The 18,437-nt window shown below is 42.5% G+C and overlaps 1 protein-coding gene and 1 long non-coding RNA gene across 4 annotated transcripts; one reads left to right on the top strand and one right to left on the bottom strand.

The window, feature by feature from the left end:
• Positions 1-8,573: 8,573 nt before the first annotated feature.
• LOC122863630 lies at positions 8,574-9,081 on the bottom strand. The gene is made up of 2 exons (XR_006375048.1): positions 8,750-9,081; positions 8,574-8,654 (listed from the first exon to the last, which is right to left on the bottom strand). It is a non-coding gene; the product is annotated as an uncharacterized LOC122863630 (long non-coding RNA).
• Positions 9,082-12,815: 3,734 nt separating this feature from the next.
• On the top strand, positions 12,816-18,143 carry LOC122863629 (homeobox protein OTX2-like). Of its 3 annotated transcripts, none has more exons than XM_044170294.1 (4): positions 12,816-12,928; positions 15,456-15,662; positions 16,011-16,162; positions 16,684-18,143. In XM_044170294.1, the coding sequence occupies exons 2-4, from the start codon at positions 15,566-15,568 to the stop codon at positions 17,308-17,310; spliced, it is 876 nt and encodes a 291-aa protein (XP_044026229.1). In that variant the 5' UTR covers positions 12,816-12,928; positions 15,456-15,565; the 3' UTR covers positions 17,311-18,143. The 3 variants fall into 3 exon arrangements, with proteins under 3 accessions (XP_044026229.1, XP_044026230.1, XP_044026231.1); XM_044170295.1 differs by lacking the exon at positions 12,816-12,928 and adding an exon at positions 13,887-14,038; XM_044170296.1 differs by lacking the exon at positions 12,816-12,928 and adding an exon at positions 15,248-15,368.
• The last annotated feature ends 294 nt before the right edge of the window (positions 18,144-18,437 follow it).

An 18,437-nucleotide genomic window follows, 5' to 3' on the forward strand; every position in this document is an offset into this window, starting at 1 on the left:
TGGCGTCTGGTCCACTAGAGCTGTATTTAATTAGTTTCTGTCGGGTTAATTAGGGGCTAAAGTTAGGGGGTCGGACCAGAACAAAAGCGGGTCAGGCTGGACGGATGCAGGTGCTCCGGTGTGGTTGCCAGATTCCACCGTTCAGATTAAGATGGCTGCAAACTGTCTGGAGTATTGGGGAGAGAGAGAGCCACTAGTGAATCGCAGGGGAGAAGGTTTTCCACCACATATGGGATGGCAGCTCCTTATACGCTGCATGGTGGCATCATTGTACTTATCATTTGATACACTTCAACATCTTTTCATGGCATTCTCCAAAAGAAACCACCTTATATTCACAGGATTTCAGCTTGCTTTCATGCATTTTCCCTCTCATATTACACTGGCACACATCACACAGAGCTAATCTAATGTATGGTGTGTGATATCTTTGCCAGTCTGTTTCCCTGTTGCCATACAAGGTGCTGTGTTGTATGTTCTCATTCATATCGCTCCCTGCACTCAGTCTCTTTTTTCATCTACGTGTGGCAGCTATACCCTTTTCCTTTTGCTTTGTCGGTTGGCTGTGTATAATGAAAAACATGTGAGGAGGACATCAAATGACCAATCCAGACAAGTGAAGTATACATAAAATGGGCAATTCAAGCCTGTGAAGTGTACATCTGTTGTTTAAATGCAGTGATCACGTAAATGAAACGAATGAAAACAGCAGATGTGAGTCTCGAAAAGCTTCAGGCTGCAGCACTTTGAAGGTTAACTGTTTACTTATTGTACTTTTGGCATGTATTCACTATTTTAAAACATATTAAAGTGGCCAAATGGAGCTGTTTTAATAGATGTATGTCAAATATGCACTTAGATACAGACTTATATGTGTAACTTTGATTACAGAGAAGAGCGAGAAGAGCCAAAAGAGACACAATTTGACCTTTTCTTTTATCCTGTGGAGATGAAGAGGGACCAGATGAACTGATATGAGGGGAGAGGAGAGGAGAGGAGGAGAGAGAGGGCATCTCTGGCATGGCTGGAGACCCTCAGTGTGTGAGGGTCCTGGGGCCCTTTAGACAGGCGCCAGCCCAGCAGGGAAGCAGAGACAATCACGCAGCACCAGATTCAATGCACAGAGATGGAGGGATGGAGGGAGATGAGGAGACACAGAGGGGAGGGTTGATGGGGGGGACAAAGAGCACAGTTGAGAAAGGTGGTGGATATGACAAGGAGAAGAGGAGACAGGTCCAGGTAAAAATGGAAAGAGCTGCGGAATAAAAGAGTTGAAAAGAGATGGATGGAGAGGGAGAAAACGACGGTGTGGATCAAGAGGAGGTGAGAGGAGAAGGAGTAAATGGAAGAAAGAGCAAGCTAGAGAGAGATAGCATATATTCCCTCTGTAACAGTCTTTATCACCAGCCCAGATCGTGGCGTATGAACAGTGATCCAAGTCAACCATCTGCTGAGGCTAGATAAGCCTGGGAGAGCTGGGTATTGAGCTGTCACTCAGGGAGGAGTGCAGAAAAAGAAAGAGAGGAGGGGAGAGAGGAACAGAAGAGAAATAAAGACGGAGAGGGAGAGAGATCGGGGGGGTTAGCGCAAGGTAGGAAAATTCAAAGGAAAAGATTTGCGCAGACTGGAAAGCATCCGTCTTGTTAGAGAAAGACTTAACATCAAATAGATGTCCAGCCCTGTCCTGCCTAATCTTGAAATAATCCTTCAGCTAATGAGAAGAACAATAAAACGAGGCTATTTATTGGTTTATATTTTTGTCAACCCACAGACACATATACACACACTCGTGCACGGACACACACATCCACTCACATCATCCACTCCTAATCACGCTACTGATGACATGAGGCTGTTTGTTTTCTGTCACTAACACGTATTCATACATTTCGCCACAGCCAGTTATGAGTACAAAATTAGGCTGTTCTTCAAATAACTGTACAATTCACAACACACACACACACACACACACACACACACACACATTATAATGGCCAAAAAAACTGTGTGTAGGGGGGGTTGTCTCAGTTGATTAGACACCTCTACTGGTGTTGAGAATCCCCAGAGTGGAAGATGGGTTACTAGTTGATTAAGCCTATGTGTAGGTGATTAAGTTCAATCCCACTTAAACATACCCCCCTAAACCACTTACTGCATAACTATGAATGACATTATTATCCTGTATGTGTGTGAGAAACAGAGAGAAAGTGGGAAAAAGTTTTAACATTTAATAGTGGGTGATTTGTGTCATCATTCACCTGATTTTGTGTTTTTAAGATGTACATACAATCCCAGCTACATTTTTGGATGTGTGTTTGTGTTTATAGTGTGATACTGTGGTAGTACGGGGGCGTGAATTAAGGCCGGGAGGGGGGTCAGGCCTGGGAGTGGGGGTTAGGAGGGGATTAGCCGAGGCCAGTTGGATCATTTTACAGCCGGAGGACCCCCCCTCACCCTCTGCAGTCTCCTGGACAATGAGGATTAAACTCCTCTTGTTCCTCAACTCCGAAAAACGGCAGGACGACAAAGACACTATTCCTTCTGGGTCCCCTGGCTGTGGCTGGGAGCTGAACTGAGGAGAGGAGGGAGGAAAGGAGGGAAGGAGGCAGGGGGAGGCAGGGGGTCCATCATAAAATTAATCCCTTCACAGTTTCCTCTGGGTGCAAAGTGAGATATGAGGCAGACATGTCTAATGAAACGTTACAGTCATCTAAGGGCACAGCGATAAAAGCATATATTAAACTAATGGAGCTCGTCATTAGTGCCTCTATTAAGCGGATCGAGAGGGTTGTGCTCTCCTTTGGTGATCAGCACGGAAGATTAATCACTACCAATAAAACTCCACCTTCCCACATTCTCCTATTTCAGTGCTCGTACAATAGTCGTACGGCAATATTTTAGCTCACTTACCCATAATCCTCTGGGTTGAAACTATAACTACTAGACTCTATTTGTAGTTTACATTAAAGGAATAGTTTGACATTTAGGAAATATGCTTTTTCACTGTCTTGCTGAGAGTTAGATGAGATAATTGTTACCACTCTCACGTCTGTACAGTAAATATGATGCTACAGCCGGGAGACGTTAGCTTAGCTTAGCATAAAGAATTGAAACAAGGGGAACAGCTAGCCTGGCTCTGTCTAAAGGTAACAAAATTTGCCTAACAGCACCTCTAAAGCTTGCTGATTCATACCTTGTACCTTGTTTGAAATATAAAAATTACACGTTGTGGTGTTACAGAGGGTTATGTGCCAGAGTACCACAGAGCATGTGATGTTTTTACACTTTGGTTCTTGTACAGATAAAACGAACGAGACATTATGTGTTAATTAGTGAGCTTTGCGGTGCTGGTAGGCAGATTGTGGACAGAGCCAGGCTTGCTGTTTCCCCCATTCATTACGCTAAGTTAAGCTTACTGGCTGCTGACTGTAACTTCATATTTACCGTACAGATATGGTATCAATCATCTCATCTAACTCTCGGCAAGAAAGAAAATAAGCTTTCTAAATGTTAAGCTATTCCTTTGATTAGTGAACTTTAGGCAGATTTTGTTGCCACGAGACAGAGCCAGGCCAGCTGTTACCATCTGTTTCCGGTCTTTATGCTAAACTAAGATAACCATCACCTGGTTATTTCCCAAACTGTTATACTATTCCTTCAAAATGACATTGTAAGCGGCCACAATGTATCACTTGGGCAAGCGGCCACAATGTATCACTTGGGCAAGATAGATCTTGTGTAAAAGCCAAGTGTTGAGCAGTGTGTGATCATAACCTGAGGCATGGTGATTAAGGATCCCTATGTAGCAAAGTGTCCACCCTGGGACATGCTAGTGGGCTCAGTATGTGTGTCAGGCTTAGGGAAGGAGACGGATTTGGTTGCCCTCAGTGTTTTACTGTAACAACTGCTGTTAACTGCTTATAGGGAAAGAGGACAAAAGTAATTTTTTGATGTTGTGATGCTGAGAATCAAATTTACTGGTCAACATCCACGTGAGAGGGACGATAAAAGAGGAAGACAAAAGAAACAGAAGTCCACTGGTTTTAATCTGAGAAAATGAGGGAGTCAATATAGGAACGTAAAGAGAGGAGTGAAAGAGAGAGCTGTGGAGGAGGGCGAGGAGCACAATAGAACCAGGAGGAGAGAGGAGAGCAGAGGAGGGGTCTTTCATACAAAAAAGGCTCTCTTCTACTTATAGAAGAAAAAAAGAGCAAAAGAAAAGCTTCTTCTCGCCTCCTGGATGCAGTGTCAAACCCAATCAGTGTCTGGTCTGGCAGTGCTGCTCGTCTCCCAGGCACCGGCTCACAATGGAAGCGAGCCTCAGCCGCCACACCTCTCACTTCAAATCTGCGTCCTCCAGGACAGGCCTGCGAGCAGGGGGCTGCAGCGAGGGACGACAGTGCACCTCAAATGTTCAAATTCTCATAAAAAATCCCTGTGTGGTGAGAATTGGATTAACTAGTAAAAGTAAAAAAAAAAACACTCCTAGTAGCTTTAGATCAGTTCATGTTGATTTGGACAGTTAATATCAGTTTTTTATTGTGAAGAAGCTGATGTAAGAGTGGCTTAAGATAAACGGCTGGGTGTAGGTAGTTATTGTTCTTAAAGATTTTCAAAACAGGTGGAAAGAATGGGACTTAGTGTCAGGGTGTCTATACATAAAGCCAAACACAAACATGGATAAACTGCTCGACGATTACAACGACCAACAATCCCTGAGCTGTGGAGTCCCGCGCTAATAAACGTGAGCAACAAGGCTTGATCCTTAAAAACCTCGCCACTCAAAAAAAAATCTCTATCTTGAATAGACACCCCCTAAATCGCATTGTTGAGCAAATCCTGTATTAAAAGGAAAGAGTTACTCTGCATTTATACTCCTGAAGACTTTAGTTAAGCCAGTGCCTCTGCCACTTTGCAGCGCGGGCTTCATCGAGCCTGAGTAAATCCGTCTCTCAATGGCGATTGGCTGAAGCCGAAGGGGCCATCTTTTTCACACGCTTCCTCACTTGCTGCCCCCCCCCCCTCTCGGCTAGTGTTTACCCGTCACCAAACAATGGTTGGTTACTGGCAATTAAACAGCATTTTCGGAGGAATCCGTGGCACTGGTCTAATGGCATTACTGTTGGATGATTCAATCCTTGAATAGTCAACAGGATTTTGCCTCTCACCAGGAAAATACTGCTTCATCGAATTACCCGTATTACATAGATTTACTCAAAGCTTATGATTCAGGGTTCACAGATTACTGCTCTTCTAAAGATGGCGGGAGAAACGAGTGATAGGCCAGGAGAGTGATGACTCCAACGCCTCAAAGCCGGGAGCTGCTGTCCCTGGCACACTCTTCCCCCAAAAGGCTAAAGCGGGCCAAGGTTTTATCCAAAAAACCTTTGCAGATTTAGAGAGATTATTAATTTACCTGAATGCACAGACTTCTTTTCTTTTATTGTTCTTTGTGTTTCTGACTTGGACTTTAATATCAGATGATGCAAGTCTTGAAAGGTGGTTTACCCATCAACATTTACAGTCACACACACATAAACACACAAACATATAGGAGCCAAACTGCACATTGTGCCCTTTGACCTTCCATGGGTCGAGTCAGGCTGGGCAGCTCGGGGAACCAGGAAGACCGGCCAAGTCCATTATCTCACAATGACGAGCTAATTACTGGGCCTGCAAGCCTCAAATCACACGGCAGCAGACTGCCTGTCTCTGTCCTCCGCTCACCCAACATCTTAATTGCTCTTTTATTCTCTCTCTGTTTTAACTGTGCCTCTCTCCCCGACTCGCTCCTTCTCTCGCCTCAGCCATTTCACACATAAAAGCAAGATGCTAATTGCCTGCTATGGAAATATTGGGCCTGTGATTAGCCAGGCAGAGGGTTTGGCTGGCCTGTGTTTTTCTCTGTCTGTATGAGGGAGTGTCGAGCCAGCACGCCGGGCGTAGAAATAGGAAACTGCGGACGTCGGTGGTGAAAGGAAATTCATTTTTCTGTCATTCACATGCGGGGCAGAGATGAAAGTGTGAGGATTGTCATTGTGCTCCAGTGGCAATTTGTCAGACTGCTATGTTGGCCGAAATGTTGATAGAAAATCCGCTTGAACTAAATTACAGGAAAATTAGTTCAGTTGCTTTTAGGCAGAGTTGGAGTATTGTTATCATTAGCATTGACATTATTATGAGACTAATTATTTTGCCCCGTTATAGTTTAAATATCTGAACCACCAGACTGGACTACTAACTGTCAACCTGAGTTTAAACATTGTGATCAAACGCACAAAACAGGCTGGTGCACATGATTGGTTGGTCCATTTATTATCCAGGTATCTTATCTATGATGAATAATTTACCCAAACCCTCATTTTGTTCTCCTCCCAGACCCTGACTTATTATCTCAATCTGTAGGTAATTTACTAATAATGGCCACACATAATCATCTAACAAGACAACAAGGGTTGGTCTTAATAGACTCCATCTTGAGATGCATATACATATGTAAATGAGACCCAGTGGAGGAATTTGCTTCATCTTCTTCCCTTAACTGTGCCCTCTAAACTGCTTACTTCTGAAGAATTATTCCTTTTACAAAAGATATTTTTTCATTTTCAATGGAGAACTGGCCAACTTTAACCCATCTCACTACAGTCTCTTCTTTCATCAGGAAAGGAAGTAATAATCCTCTCAAAATTCTCTATGTGTGCATGTACTATATGACTACATTTATCTTCAAATTATATCTATTAGGAATGAAACAAACTGAAGTTACACAGTGTTTTACGGGAAGAAGAGATGGGAAAGAAACAAGTATAAATAAGTGTATAACCGACAAAGTAAAAGCTATTAAAACCAAGAAACAGACCCCCAAAAAGCCCAAAAACCAAACAAACAAACAAACAAACACTTAGTTTTAAGATGCATTTTAAAGATGTGCTGATTTTGGCTTAGCTGAGACTTAGCAGGTGCAACCTTTTCCCCTATGCTACTTTTTCTATAATAATGCCTCCTTGGTAATCTTTAGCTCTTCTCCATACACTTCAGATGTTAGCAAGTTATTTTTGTAACTTTTTGTCATTCAGAGTCACCTGCCATTTGACCTCTGACTTGTCCCAGTATCGAACCAAAGCTTTTTGAGAAGCTTGGCGGATATTGAAATGCTCTTTCAGACATTTTCTCTTTGCAGTGGTCCCCCAATTGCTTTGTCCAAGATGTTGGGAAAGATGGAGAAGGGAGAGAGCCTGGTTTTCCCAATGATGGGAGCAGAAGAGTGTTTGGGCAGCGCAGTGATTGGTGGTGGTGGTGGTGGGGGAAGGTTTGGGGGCCAGGAGGGGTGCAGGTCGGCTGTTCAAAGGCTGGCTTTTTGCATTGTTGGTCAGTTGGGGATTAAGGTCCTCTGTGCAGCAGAATAGCCCCTCTAATTAAAAAGGATAAGAAGGCAGAAAAATAGCGAGAGGCACGGGAGGAAGCAAAGAGAGAGGGAGAGGGGAGAACAAATTTGCAGAGAAAAGAAAGAAAAGAAAAACTGTTTTCAGTGTCATTCCTGTAGCTGGGCCCATCGATTCAGACTGGATTAACTTTACACTCCTCCTCCCTATTTCTCTCTGTCACTCTCTCCCCCAATCTCTTTCTGTCATTCTTTCTATCTTGCAATTTCCGAACTTTGTACTCCACATGCACTTTAGTCTCTTGAAAGTACAGTTAAACAATGCATTCAAAGCATTTAGATGGACCTCAAAAAAGCTCCATCTGTATATTTTTTGGGGTAATCTCTTTGCAAAACCTTGATTGGTTGCAGCTAGAGACTATGTAACAGCTCGGTCATTTCAAAAATATTTTTCAGCTATTCTCAGCTGTTGCCAGAAACTAAAACTATTTTTCATTCGGGTGTAGGTTTGCGAGGAGTGAATTTGTATGCAAGGTGACATTTTGCTATATGCACCCAGCCACTTTCACCAGTGTGTGTCTGCGTGTGTGTGTGTGTGTGTGTGTGTGCTGCTCAGTATTTGCTGTCATCAGAATGTGAATAGAGGGGTTGTGTGCTGTGCCCCAGATGCTGGCTGACAGTAGGTGGGCTGTTTGCAGTGGGGATGCCAGGTTGTGTTTTTGTTTGGCCCTCCTCTGTCCCGCCTGCCTCCCTCCCCTCGCCCGGTGGGGGGTCCAGGCTCCCGGGGCCAGTCCCTGCTGACCAATACCCAGGTATGAGGCCTCTCAGTTTGGCTAACACTAGCCACAGGCCGCGGGAGGTTAACGAGGTACCAGCAGGGACAAGACATTCAACCCTCCCATGGGCAAACCACAAGTGGTGGATGTATCTCAATGAAAGGCATGAATATGATATGATGTAAGCCACGTGGTAGTGGGTGCAATGGGGGTTAAATAGTAATAATACTGCAGGTCCAATATAAAACATACTACACTGATACACAGCCATCAAAGACAAATTCTCCCACAAGTCCTTTTATTAGCAAAGTGTCTCTCACTTAAAATGGGGACATTTTGGAGCAAAATCCCTGCAAATCTTTTGCGTCAAGTTCAACTTTGGTATCACTCCCTCCGGGAAATAAACAACGCCATGGTTCTGGATACTGATGGATTTATTGCCTTTCTCATTCTTTTCTCCGCTATCACGTTCACCGTCAATGAAATCCACCGTCAAACTACAGTATGACAATGTAAAACATAAACACATTCACATATATTGCAAAAAACTCTATACAAATACACTTGGGAAACACAAACATACTTTACATACCTCGCTGGCTGCATATAACCAAGAGGGAATGAGTTCTTGAAATACCCCGATCAAAATACAAAAATGAAAAACATCTTTTCTTCTTTGCAACTTCTTTACAACTTAAATTCACATGCAGAGATATTAACTTCTCACCAAAAAAAGTCAGTGATTTTCCTGTTGCATCTTTCAAAAATGTCCGTGTGTAACGCATATGTACTTTAGTTCCTACTTAACATAAGCACTCAATATGCATGAATTAATTTAAACAAACATAACAAAAACATGTTAAAACGACAGAAATAATATGTATGGAAATTATAGAACATATTAATTGAAAGAAATATGTACGGCAGTTATATTTGGTGAACTTTGACGTGTGAATTGACCAACAGCCATTGTGACAGTGCTGAGACCTTTGAGGGAACGGAGAGCCGGAAAGTTAGAGAGGAAGCTATTGTAGCTTATTAAATGTGTTGCACCCATGGAGGTATTATTAGAAGTGGATACCGGACCCAAAGATGGCGCCTATTCATTCCAATGAGAATTGTTCGCCAGCGAGTTCCCGCTCAGCCCATAGACTTTACATTGTGATGATGTCACAGATTTTTTAAATCACTTTTCTCTGCTCGAGGAAAGTTTTACAAATATATAACCTCCATGGATCAAAAAACAACAGAGACATAATGGTGGCCTATGGGGAAAATGCTTTTTGGGCCGCAGGAGAATTTTTTGTTGCAATACTGTGAGTGGCCACTGGAAAAAAACTGGAAGCAAGGCTGAGCGGCGGCGCCGTATCCAGTTCTTATTATACATCCATGGTTGCACCACCCAGTTTCATTTAACGCTCCTCTGCCAGACACAGTAGTACACTAAAAATACGTCTCTTGAATAAACTGTTACCTTATTGTCTTGTTAGCGACAGAGCTAACAATCTAGCTAACTGACAGTGAGCTTGGAGAGCTTTATTTTTCTCCTCTTCAATTTCTCTTAATGGAATGAAATGATGTGCAACTCTGAGAACAAAATAGCAGGGGGGAGTAAACTGCCCAGTACAGAGAAAATAGAGAGAGCTATTGTGACTGACAAGTGCTAGCATGTTCCTGGCTTGCTGGCATGTAAATTAGCTCGCCAGCTGCTGTAGTTCACCAACTAGCCCTGCGACTAGTCCCCATGTCAACAAGCCCGTAGCACCGTCTCTTTCTGGTGTGCCCGGCCCTTTGAAGGGACAATTCACCCCAAAATCAAAAATACATATCACTCAAGATAATCCACACACCTCGTTGTGAGCAGTTTCATATAGGAGGTCCTGCTCACAACAAGGTCTGTAGATTATGTTGAGCAACCAGGTCATGATTTCTAGAAAGAGACATTGCTGTTGAGTTTTTCAAATGGTACTTTTTTTTTTGGCACTTTGAGCACCACAAGCTGAGTTCCATATAGTCCCATTATATTCAAAAGACGCCGACATCTCTACGGCATCTATCGGCCGATATCTCCAAAACTCAGCAACTCACATGAACCAAAACAATCCAGATGGATAAATAGCACTACAGGTAAGAGGGAAAATATGTATTTCTGATTTTGGGGTGAACTGTCCCTTTAAGGGTCCTGAAATCTACAACTGACATTTTGAAAAAAAATACAGCCAGCTATGTCTCTGTTGTTTTTCTCAGAAACACCTGCTGTCCAAGCTCATGTAGACTCTTCTGATAATATAGTAATTCAATATCCATGGACGCTCACTTTGGTTTGTTGCAGAATCATCAATACATGTATTGCTTCCTCCGCCATGCCTATCAATAAATCTATCAATGTGAGTTCTACAGTGCAGATGACAAAAAGCAAGCAGTCATAATGTCCAATATAGTTCTGTGTGTGTGTGTGTGTGTGTGTGTGTGTGTGTGTGTGTGTGTGTGTGTGTGTAACAGATGGGGTTGGTTGAGTGGGCCAAGTCATTGATTTGACCTTGAGATGGACAGCTGATGTGAACTAGAAATGGTTGATGTAAAAACTGAGGATCCACTAATATTGTTAATCTGACCATTCCTTTTTTTGTAATGTGCCTCACAAGACCCCAAATTTATGCAAGTGCAAAACAAAATCATTGGAATGCCCCTTTAAAAAGTGATAAATTAAAAAGGTTATGGAAACAGTGATAAAAATAAAAAAGACTATAAAGACTATAATAATGAAGGTAAATTACACTATTCTGAGCAGCAACACTGAAAATAAGAACCATTTTCCACAAAGAAGTCATGTGATATATATATGACATGGAACCAGATAGGCTACTCTTGATTCATCACTTTTCAAAATAGATAGAAAGGAAGACTATTATAAATATTTTATTCCAAATATGAATTTAGAAGAAGAATTAAGACATAAAATCCCATAGCCACAAAGGATCCTTATGATTTTTGCCATCATTTATGGTCTGTAACTATATTAACCAGTCCTATAGGGTGCAAACAAAAGGCTGCTGGAGGAGAGAGGAGGCAGCACATCATACTTTCCTCGTGCCAGCCAGTATTATCCAGTACACTGTGAGAGAGGGGTATCTCAGTCCCACGATTCTTAGCCTTCAATTCGTCTCCCTAACAGCAGGAGAAACCGTGACTTCGTCAATTGGCCCGCAGACAGGGGGAGGGCACATTGCCACAGACATTAACAAGCGACTTCACCTTTTTACAACCACGGCCCCGTTTAGCTGAAACGCTCCCCAGGGCTATTAGATATTTTCCGATGAATTATATATCAGAGCTGAAGATGAAAGCACTCTGCGCGAGCCAAGAACATAGCTGTGGGACAACAAGGGGACCAGATACTTAAGCCCGGTTAGGCTGTTTGTTTTAGTATGATCGCTGAGGGAAAATGGGAAAACTCCACTTACAGTAAAACTAAACACGGAGAGGGATTTTTAAAAAAACTCTTTTAGTCCACTAATGACCAAAATCTAATCACAATATTAACAAAATATTTGTTTTCCTAATTTTCGCTCCAATTTTTGTTTCATTATTGACAAAGCTGATTTTATGTAAATCATAAAAAATGAGATATTCCAAAAATACTGTAAATAATTCCCTATAGAGTTCATAGTCTTTAGTTTAAAAGGTCGTATTGATTTTAGTCTTGCCTAAGAACCCAGCAGCCTCACAGTCTGTTCATCTGGCATGTAGACTCCTAATTAGTTCTCTAACCTGCTGCTTGTTTGGGAGCATCAATCAAAACCTTCAGTCAGGGCTGCTGAGGCCAAAGTTTTGTCAACATGGAATGAAACCAAAAATTACATTTACACTGAATTGGAACAATTGGATTCGAGCACTACAGATCAGCGAGAAGAGCAGAGCAGAATCAGCTCTGTTGATCATTTCAAATGTTGTTGTTTTTTCAAGTGGTTCATGGTGTAACCCAGAAAATATGATAAACGACACATAATTTAGGCTGCTGTTTTGGTTAAATAAAATAAACAGAGAAGAGGTGGTGGTGTGTGTATGGTGTGTATGTGTGTGTGTGGGGGGGGGGTTCAACTTCACGGGCCACCATTTTTTCCCTTAAATCTCCTTTATGGGGTTACACAGAATCAAACCGTGACAGATCCCCAAGAAGTTATTTTCACCTCTCGTTACAAAACACTGCTTCAGTTTTGCTTGCTCAGCTTATTCTGACAATTAAATCTGCAAGCTGCAGCTTAGATCTTCTGATTCTTACCATGAGCGCGGGTCTATGTTATATATCCAAATGACTTACGGAGCTCCATGCAGGTGCTCGGCTCTGATTGGTTGCTCTTAGTCAATGCACCACACCTAAGGGCATCTCTAAACACTTGAACACACTGAAAATAAAATGTAGACGTGATTATTGCTGCTGAGAAGGGTGTCTGTAATATGTTCTTTGTTTTTAAATGATAAAGAAATGGTAGCACAGTATAGTCGGGGGTTGCTTTGGAGCTGATGTTGCCACCACCAGGACACTTTACTCCAGCTGCTGCATCCTCTCACACCTCTGCCCATCATATTTTCTCTCATTTCCATTGGTTGCTAAAATTCCTCGCAGTCTCTCTCTCCCTCCATAAATACCGAGCATCTCTTATCCGCATCCAACAAGCTTACCCGGGAGGAAACTAATCAAAGCCGCTTGATACAACCACTGCACTGCCGAGAGAGGCGGTTAGAAAAAGACGTTTAAAAACCAGTTGAAGTAAGTGATTTATTTAAACTACGCTGTTTACGCAGGCTGATATTTTTAAATGTATTTAAGTGAGAAGGTTTTGTATTTTAATCGAAGGTGAAAGCCACCAGGAGCTGCGTGCCATGGAAATGCAGATAGCCCTGAGGGAGATAATTGGGTAGGCGTGCTTTAAAACTTGTCTCCCTCTCGGAGCAAAGGGGCATTCAGCCGATTAATAGCAGGCCGGTGGAGCAGGCCACAACTTCAGATAATACACTCGAACTGCTGGATGTTTGACTGTAGACTCTGGATGGATTCAGGCATGTAGAGAGGGGAGGGTAAACCCACCTCAAGTCAAGTTGTAGACTGACATATTAAATTCATAGCAAAAGTTCCACTTCAAATCAAACTGTTGGCTAGAACATAAGCTATTGGGATAAAGTCTTTAAACAAAAAAAAGAGGTTATTTTTTGGTGTTTTTAAAAAAAATAAAGTTAAATATTGATTGTGCCCATTTGCATCATAACATTCACAACTCTTTAATTTATTGCTGTATTTATTATTAGTTATTGCTGAAAAAAATTTTTGACGAGCTTTTGCAAAATATTTAAACAATTAATTGTTCACATAATACATGCAAACATACGGGACTGGGCCGAAGCAATAATAATAATAGTTTTAAAGGTCCAGATGAACGTGCATGTGTCAGTTTGGGAAAGTGAGTTGTAGGGTTGGTTGTGCTGGGGTTGGGGTTGGGGGGTGAGGGGGTGGTTGTCTGGCAGTCAGCTGGTCTGATAAATACAATGCCAGTCTTTGTTTTATTTTCGTGACGCAGAAAATTAAGGAGGCCTGAATGCGGAGTCGTGGCTGGCGTCCTGTAATCAGGCCAGCGCGTGCCGTCCGGATTATCTCGTTAATTTCTTATAGAAAGACGAAGAAGAAGAAAAAAAATCTCCCGTAGCCAATAATAATTAATAGCTGGGCAGGGTATTTATTATTGAACGGATGTGGAGCAACCGGTAGCCGGCGGTGAAAAAAGTGACAGATTGAGTATAGGAGTGGCCGTTATTGGCTCTATAAAAACGAGGGGTCCGGCTAGAGAGAGGAGCGCCCTGGGGCCCTGGGAACTTTATTCTACAGGTAGGTGTCACTGGAAACGTTAGGAGAGGCCTCAGACAGCAGCATATGGTATAGCTATAGACTAATTAGCTATTACTAAAAAAAAAAAGAAAATATTAAGGCCTATTAAACATGGTCTTTTTTGTGTTTTAAGTAGGCTATTTTTTCTCCTGTATGCTCTTAGGCCTAACAATGGCCTTACTCTATATAATAGATTTAATATTGCATTATAATATTCTAATAGTCAAATTAATTAATATTGGCTTTATACATATTTAGTATCCTATGATAGACCTATAATATATATATCATATTCTTATATTACACATTTGTCTCACAAATTCATGTGATTCCTATTATACTTGATTTATTAATGATATTCCTATAATATTCCTATAAGAACAGAATGTTGCTGTGTATCCTTGTAAACATTATTTAAGCTACATTTTTTGTCACTAAAAGTTTTTTGTTGTTGCTCGATTATTTTAAGATGTTAACAGACCCCGTTTAGATAAAGTGGTCCTTTCACCAATAGGGCTAATCACTTCTGATGCAAAACATGAGACTGGAATGAACGTTTTTCCTGTAATTTCCCCACAATACCTGGAGACACATCCAGTGGTCCATCTCCTTGTTTGTTTAGATTAAGATTAAGTGCTCCTCTCTAATCAACACTTTTCGATAGTCTCACCTTCCAAATCTAATTACCGGGAGCAATTCATTAGGAAAGGAGGGGGAATCGCCCCGAGGAGTGTCAATAATATGTCAGAATTCACTTTGGGGAATGTCTCCATGTTTCTAATTATTTGCCAAAGTTGTCCTTCGTATTTTAATTTCGTTACATTTGAATGTACAAGGGTTTTAGTGGAAATAAACAATAGGCCCGAGATATAGAAATGAAGATGCTCAGTTGTATTTGAAAGAGCGCTCAGTTTGCAGTATTGGCTTCTTTGTTTGTTCCCTAAAGTCTTTTGTTATCAGCATTACTTATCGGTCAACAGTGGGCTTTGTTTCTGCAAATGCCCCCCAATCAGCTGTCTATTTAGCTTCGCCTAACCTGTGGATATATGCTAATTGAGAGCCCGGTAGGGGCCCAACGAGTGTGCGCATTTTAACGACAATGTTTTGTTTCGGTGGTACTAGGAGAGGAGTGTGTTTGGGGAGGGAGGGGGGGATAATAAGGGGCGGGGTCATAGTAGCAGTTAGTGTGTGTGTGGAGGTGGGGGGTGATGGCGTAAACGCCTGTCAGCCAGACAGAGCATCCTCAGTCCAGCAGGGACAGCTGGGGGTCTCCACTCGGCTTTAAGAGCCCTGCGAGTCCGAGGACGCCCACTTCTTTAAACCCACCGTGGTGCGTAAAGGCTGCGCGTAAAAAAAACAGCGGACACGGACAAATCTAAACAACCTTAAAACCTTCCTGTTTTGTGTCCTGCTTCAGGTCGATCTGGACGAGGTGAAATACCAAACGGAGACGCGAGGGGATTAAAACACTATTTTCTGCCCCATATTTCGTATTTCTTCTCTTTGCCCCCTCCTCCGGCCGCCAGCATGATGTCCTATCTGAAGCAGCCGCCGTACACGGTGAACGGACTGAGCTTATCTACCTCAGGAGTGGACCTGCTGCATCCTTCAATGGGATACCAAGGTAATATACCCCAGAGTGCAACCATTCAGGTAGTTTATGTGTATTAAATAACCTGAAAGTGGCCAGAATTATTTGGAATGATCAACATAAGTCTTGTTTACATTAACGACTGATTAATTCGGCTAATTACTATTTGTATTTCTCACAACATCAGACAATAGAGTATTCCTAACCAGTGCCTCATTAGAATCTTTAAAGCCATATTTTAATGACTAAAGACTAAAGTATCATGTAGGCTAGAAAAGAGGGTCATATATTTGAGGTTATATTTGACAGTTGTCTGGAGTCAAGTTACAGAAGTTGTTATATTTTAAATGATCAAGCTGTGTTATCCCCCCCCCTTATCAGGAACCCCTCGCAAACAGAGGAGAGAGAGGACGACCTTCACCCGGGCCCAGCTCGACGTGCTGGAGAATCTGTTCGGCAAGACTCGGTACCCTGACATCTTCATGAGAGAGGAGGTGGCCTTAAAGATCAACCTGCCTGAATCCCGAGTGCAGGTGAGTCTTCAACGCATATACGTAAACCACACTGTCTATTCATGGAAGATCGATAATTGGTCATTTGTCTCCGAGAGGCGAGACACTCCACTTAGGAGGAAAGTGTCCCATTGTTGGAGAAGTGCTTGCTAACAGTCACTTCTTGAGAAGATATTTTGTCGTTTTCTGTAATTGATTCCAATGTGAATTGCTAAGTTATAAACTCACTTGTATTTTCAGAATGAAGTTGATATATAGTTTAACAAAATATAAAGCCTGTAAGACGAAGTATTAGAAAACTATGAATAGCCTAGGCAATAATAGATGGTTTGGAAAAATAACATAGCCTACATAATTTTCTGAGCTGTATCTACAATTTATTTATTTAGCTTTGTGATCACTTGAATATTTAACTTACTAATTTTTAAATTTATCATTACACTGCAGCGCTTGTGGAGTAGCTTTAATCCTGGAAACAGTCAAATGATAATTTACAAACCCCATGTAGCTAAATTCAATTAATTTAAACATGTTCCCTCCAGGTATGGTTCAAAAACCGACGAGCCAAACACCGCCAGCAGGCCCAGCAAACCCAAAGTGGAGTGCAGAACAAGGCTGTCAGCAAGCCGGTGAAAAAGAAAGGCTCTCCGGTCAGAGAGGTCAGCTCAGAGAGCGGAGCCAGCGGGCAGTTCACTCCGCCCTCGAGCACCTCACTCCCGGCTGTGAGCAGCAGCGCGGCGCCGGTGTCTATCTGGAGCCCGGCCTCCATCTCCCCGCTCTCCGACCCGCTGTCTACCTCCTCCTCCTCCTGCATGCAGCGCTCTTATCCCATGACCTACACCCAGGCGTCGGGCTACAACCAGGGCTACACGGGCTCCTCGTCCTACTTCACCGGGATGGACTGCGGCTCCTACCTTTCGCCTATGCACCACCAGCTATCCGCCGCGGGCTCCGCCATGAGCCCCATGGGCAGCAACGGGGTGTCCAGCCACCTGAGCCCCGCGTCTTCCCTCTCCTCGTCGGCGTACGGGGCGGCGGGGCTGGGCTTCAGCGGCGCTGCAGACTGCCTGGACTACAAGGACCAAACAGCCTCCTCATGGAAGCTCAATTTCAACGCGGACTGTTTGGATTACAAAGACCAAGCAGCGTGGAAATTTCAAGTGTTGTGAGAGGAGAGAATTAAAGGGACACTTTTCACAAACTGCAGACTATACAGACAAATTAAAACCCAAGATTTGGAGCAGCAAGTGCGGTGTTTTTCCACGACTACAGGCCCCAACTTCTACCTCGGGCAGAGCAGAACAGGCCAGTTGTTTCACTTGTTGGGTTAATTTATTGAACATTCAGACTGACTTCTCCCCAACTTTGATCAAGGACACGGAACAAATGTGTTGACCAAAAGGAAAAAGGATCAAAAGAGCGAAAGATCCAAGCCTAACTTGGTTGAGTTTGAGGAATAGGTCAGGTTTTCTTCTAAGCTCCTTAAAGTTTCCCCTCTCTTGTGTTTTTTTTTATTTTGTTGGCACGCTGAAGGGCCCCTTTGATCAAAGCGGTGTGAGTGTGTGTGTGTGTGTGTGTGTGTGTGTGTGTGTGAGAGAGAGAGAGCAGCTCTGACATGAACCTGGATGCACTATTAATTTATGAGAAATATGTTTAAAACTAGTTATAAGAGACAATCAGTCCGTTTGCGTGTGCTCATAAATGTCCCTTGTGTTTTTGAATTATTTCCCCCGTGTTAGATTTCTTTTAAAAATGTGATTCTTTGTACTACCTACAAGTTTGCTTCTTTGCCATACATGCGCCACAAACCCAGCTGTGAATTTGCTAGATTTATTTCCATGTCTCGAGTGTTAAATGATAAATTATTATTAAGGACATATTAGTTGAATGAAATATGGAGTAAATCAAGCCAGCAGCAAGCAGGGTCCATTTGAGCTGTAAAGTGCGGTGAGAAGGCCACAAACACACTAAATAACAATAAAGACCACTTGACCTAACCCAACACTGTGCCTGCATGTGTAAATCCATCCATCTAAATCTTCTGTGTTTATCACCTGTTTCTGCACACAACACACCACAACACGCCAACAAGCATGAGGAGGGAAGCCCATCTAATTTCATCCACGTTTATTTAGATTTGACACGTTTTGGTTTGGCATAAATCTTACATTAAAAGTGTCAGTAAAGGTCCATTATCAAATTGTCATTATAATTTGCCCACTTTTTATATTTCTACTACTTCACTAGAGTCCGTGATATCGTCCAGGCTGGGAGGAATGTGAATTATGGCAGAGCT

This window comes from Siniperca chuatsi, linkage group LG16, assembly GCF_020085105.1.
Source record: "Siniperca chuatsi isolate FFG_IHB_CAS linkage group LG16, ASM2008510v1, whole genome shotgun sequence".
NCBI classification, from domain to species: Eukaryota; Metazoa; Chordata; class Actinopteri; order Centrarchiformes; family Sinipercidae; genus Siniperca; species Siniperca chuatsi.

Excerpts from the sequence above, each read along its gene's own strand:
- LOC122863629 (XM_044170294.1), top strand. The coding sequence starts at position 15,566 with ATGATGTCCTATCTGAAGCAGCCGCCGTACACGGTGAACGGACTGAGC. Across the intron at positions 15,663-16,010 it reads TCCTTCAATGGGATACCAAG|GAACCCCTCGCAAACAGAGG; the intron begins GTAATATACCCC and ends CCCCCTTATCAG. Across the intron at positions 16,163-16,683 it reads TGCCTGAATCCCGAGTGCAG|GTATGGTTCAAAAACCGACG; the intron begins GTGAGTCTTCAA and ends TGTTCCCTCCAG.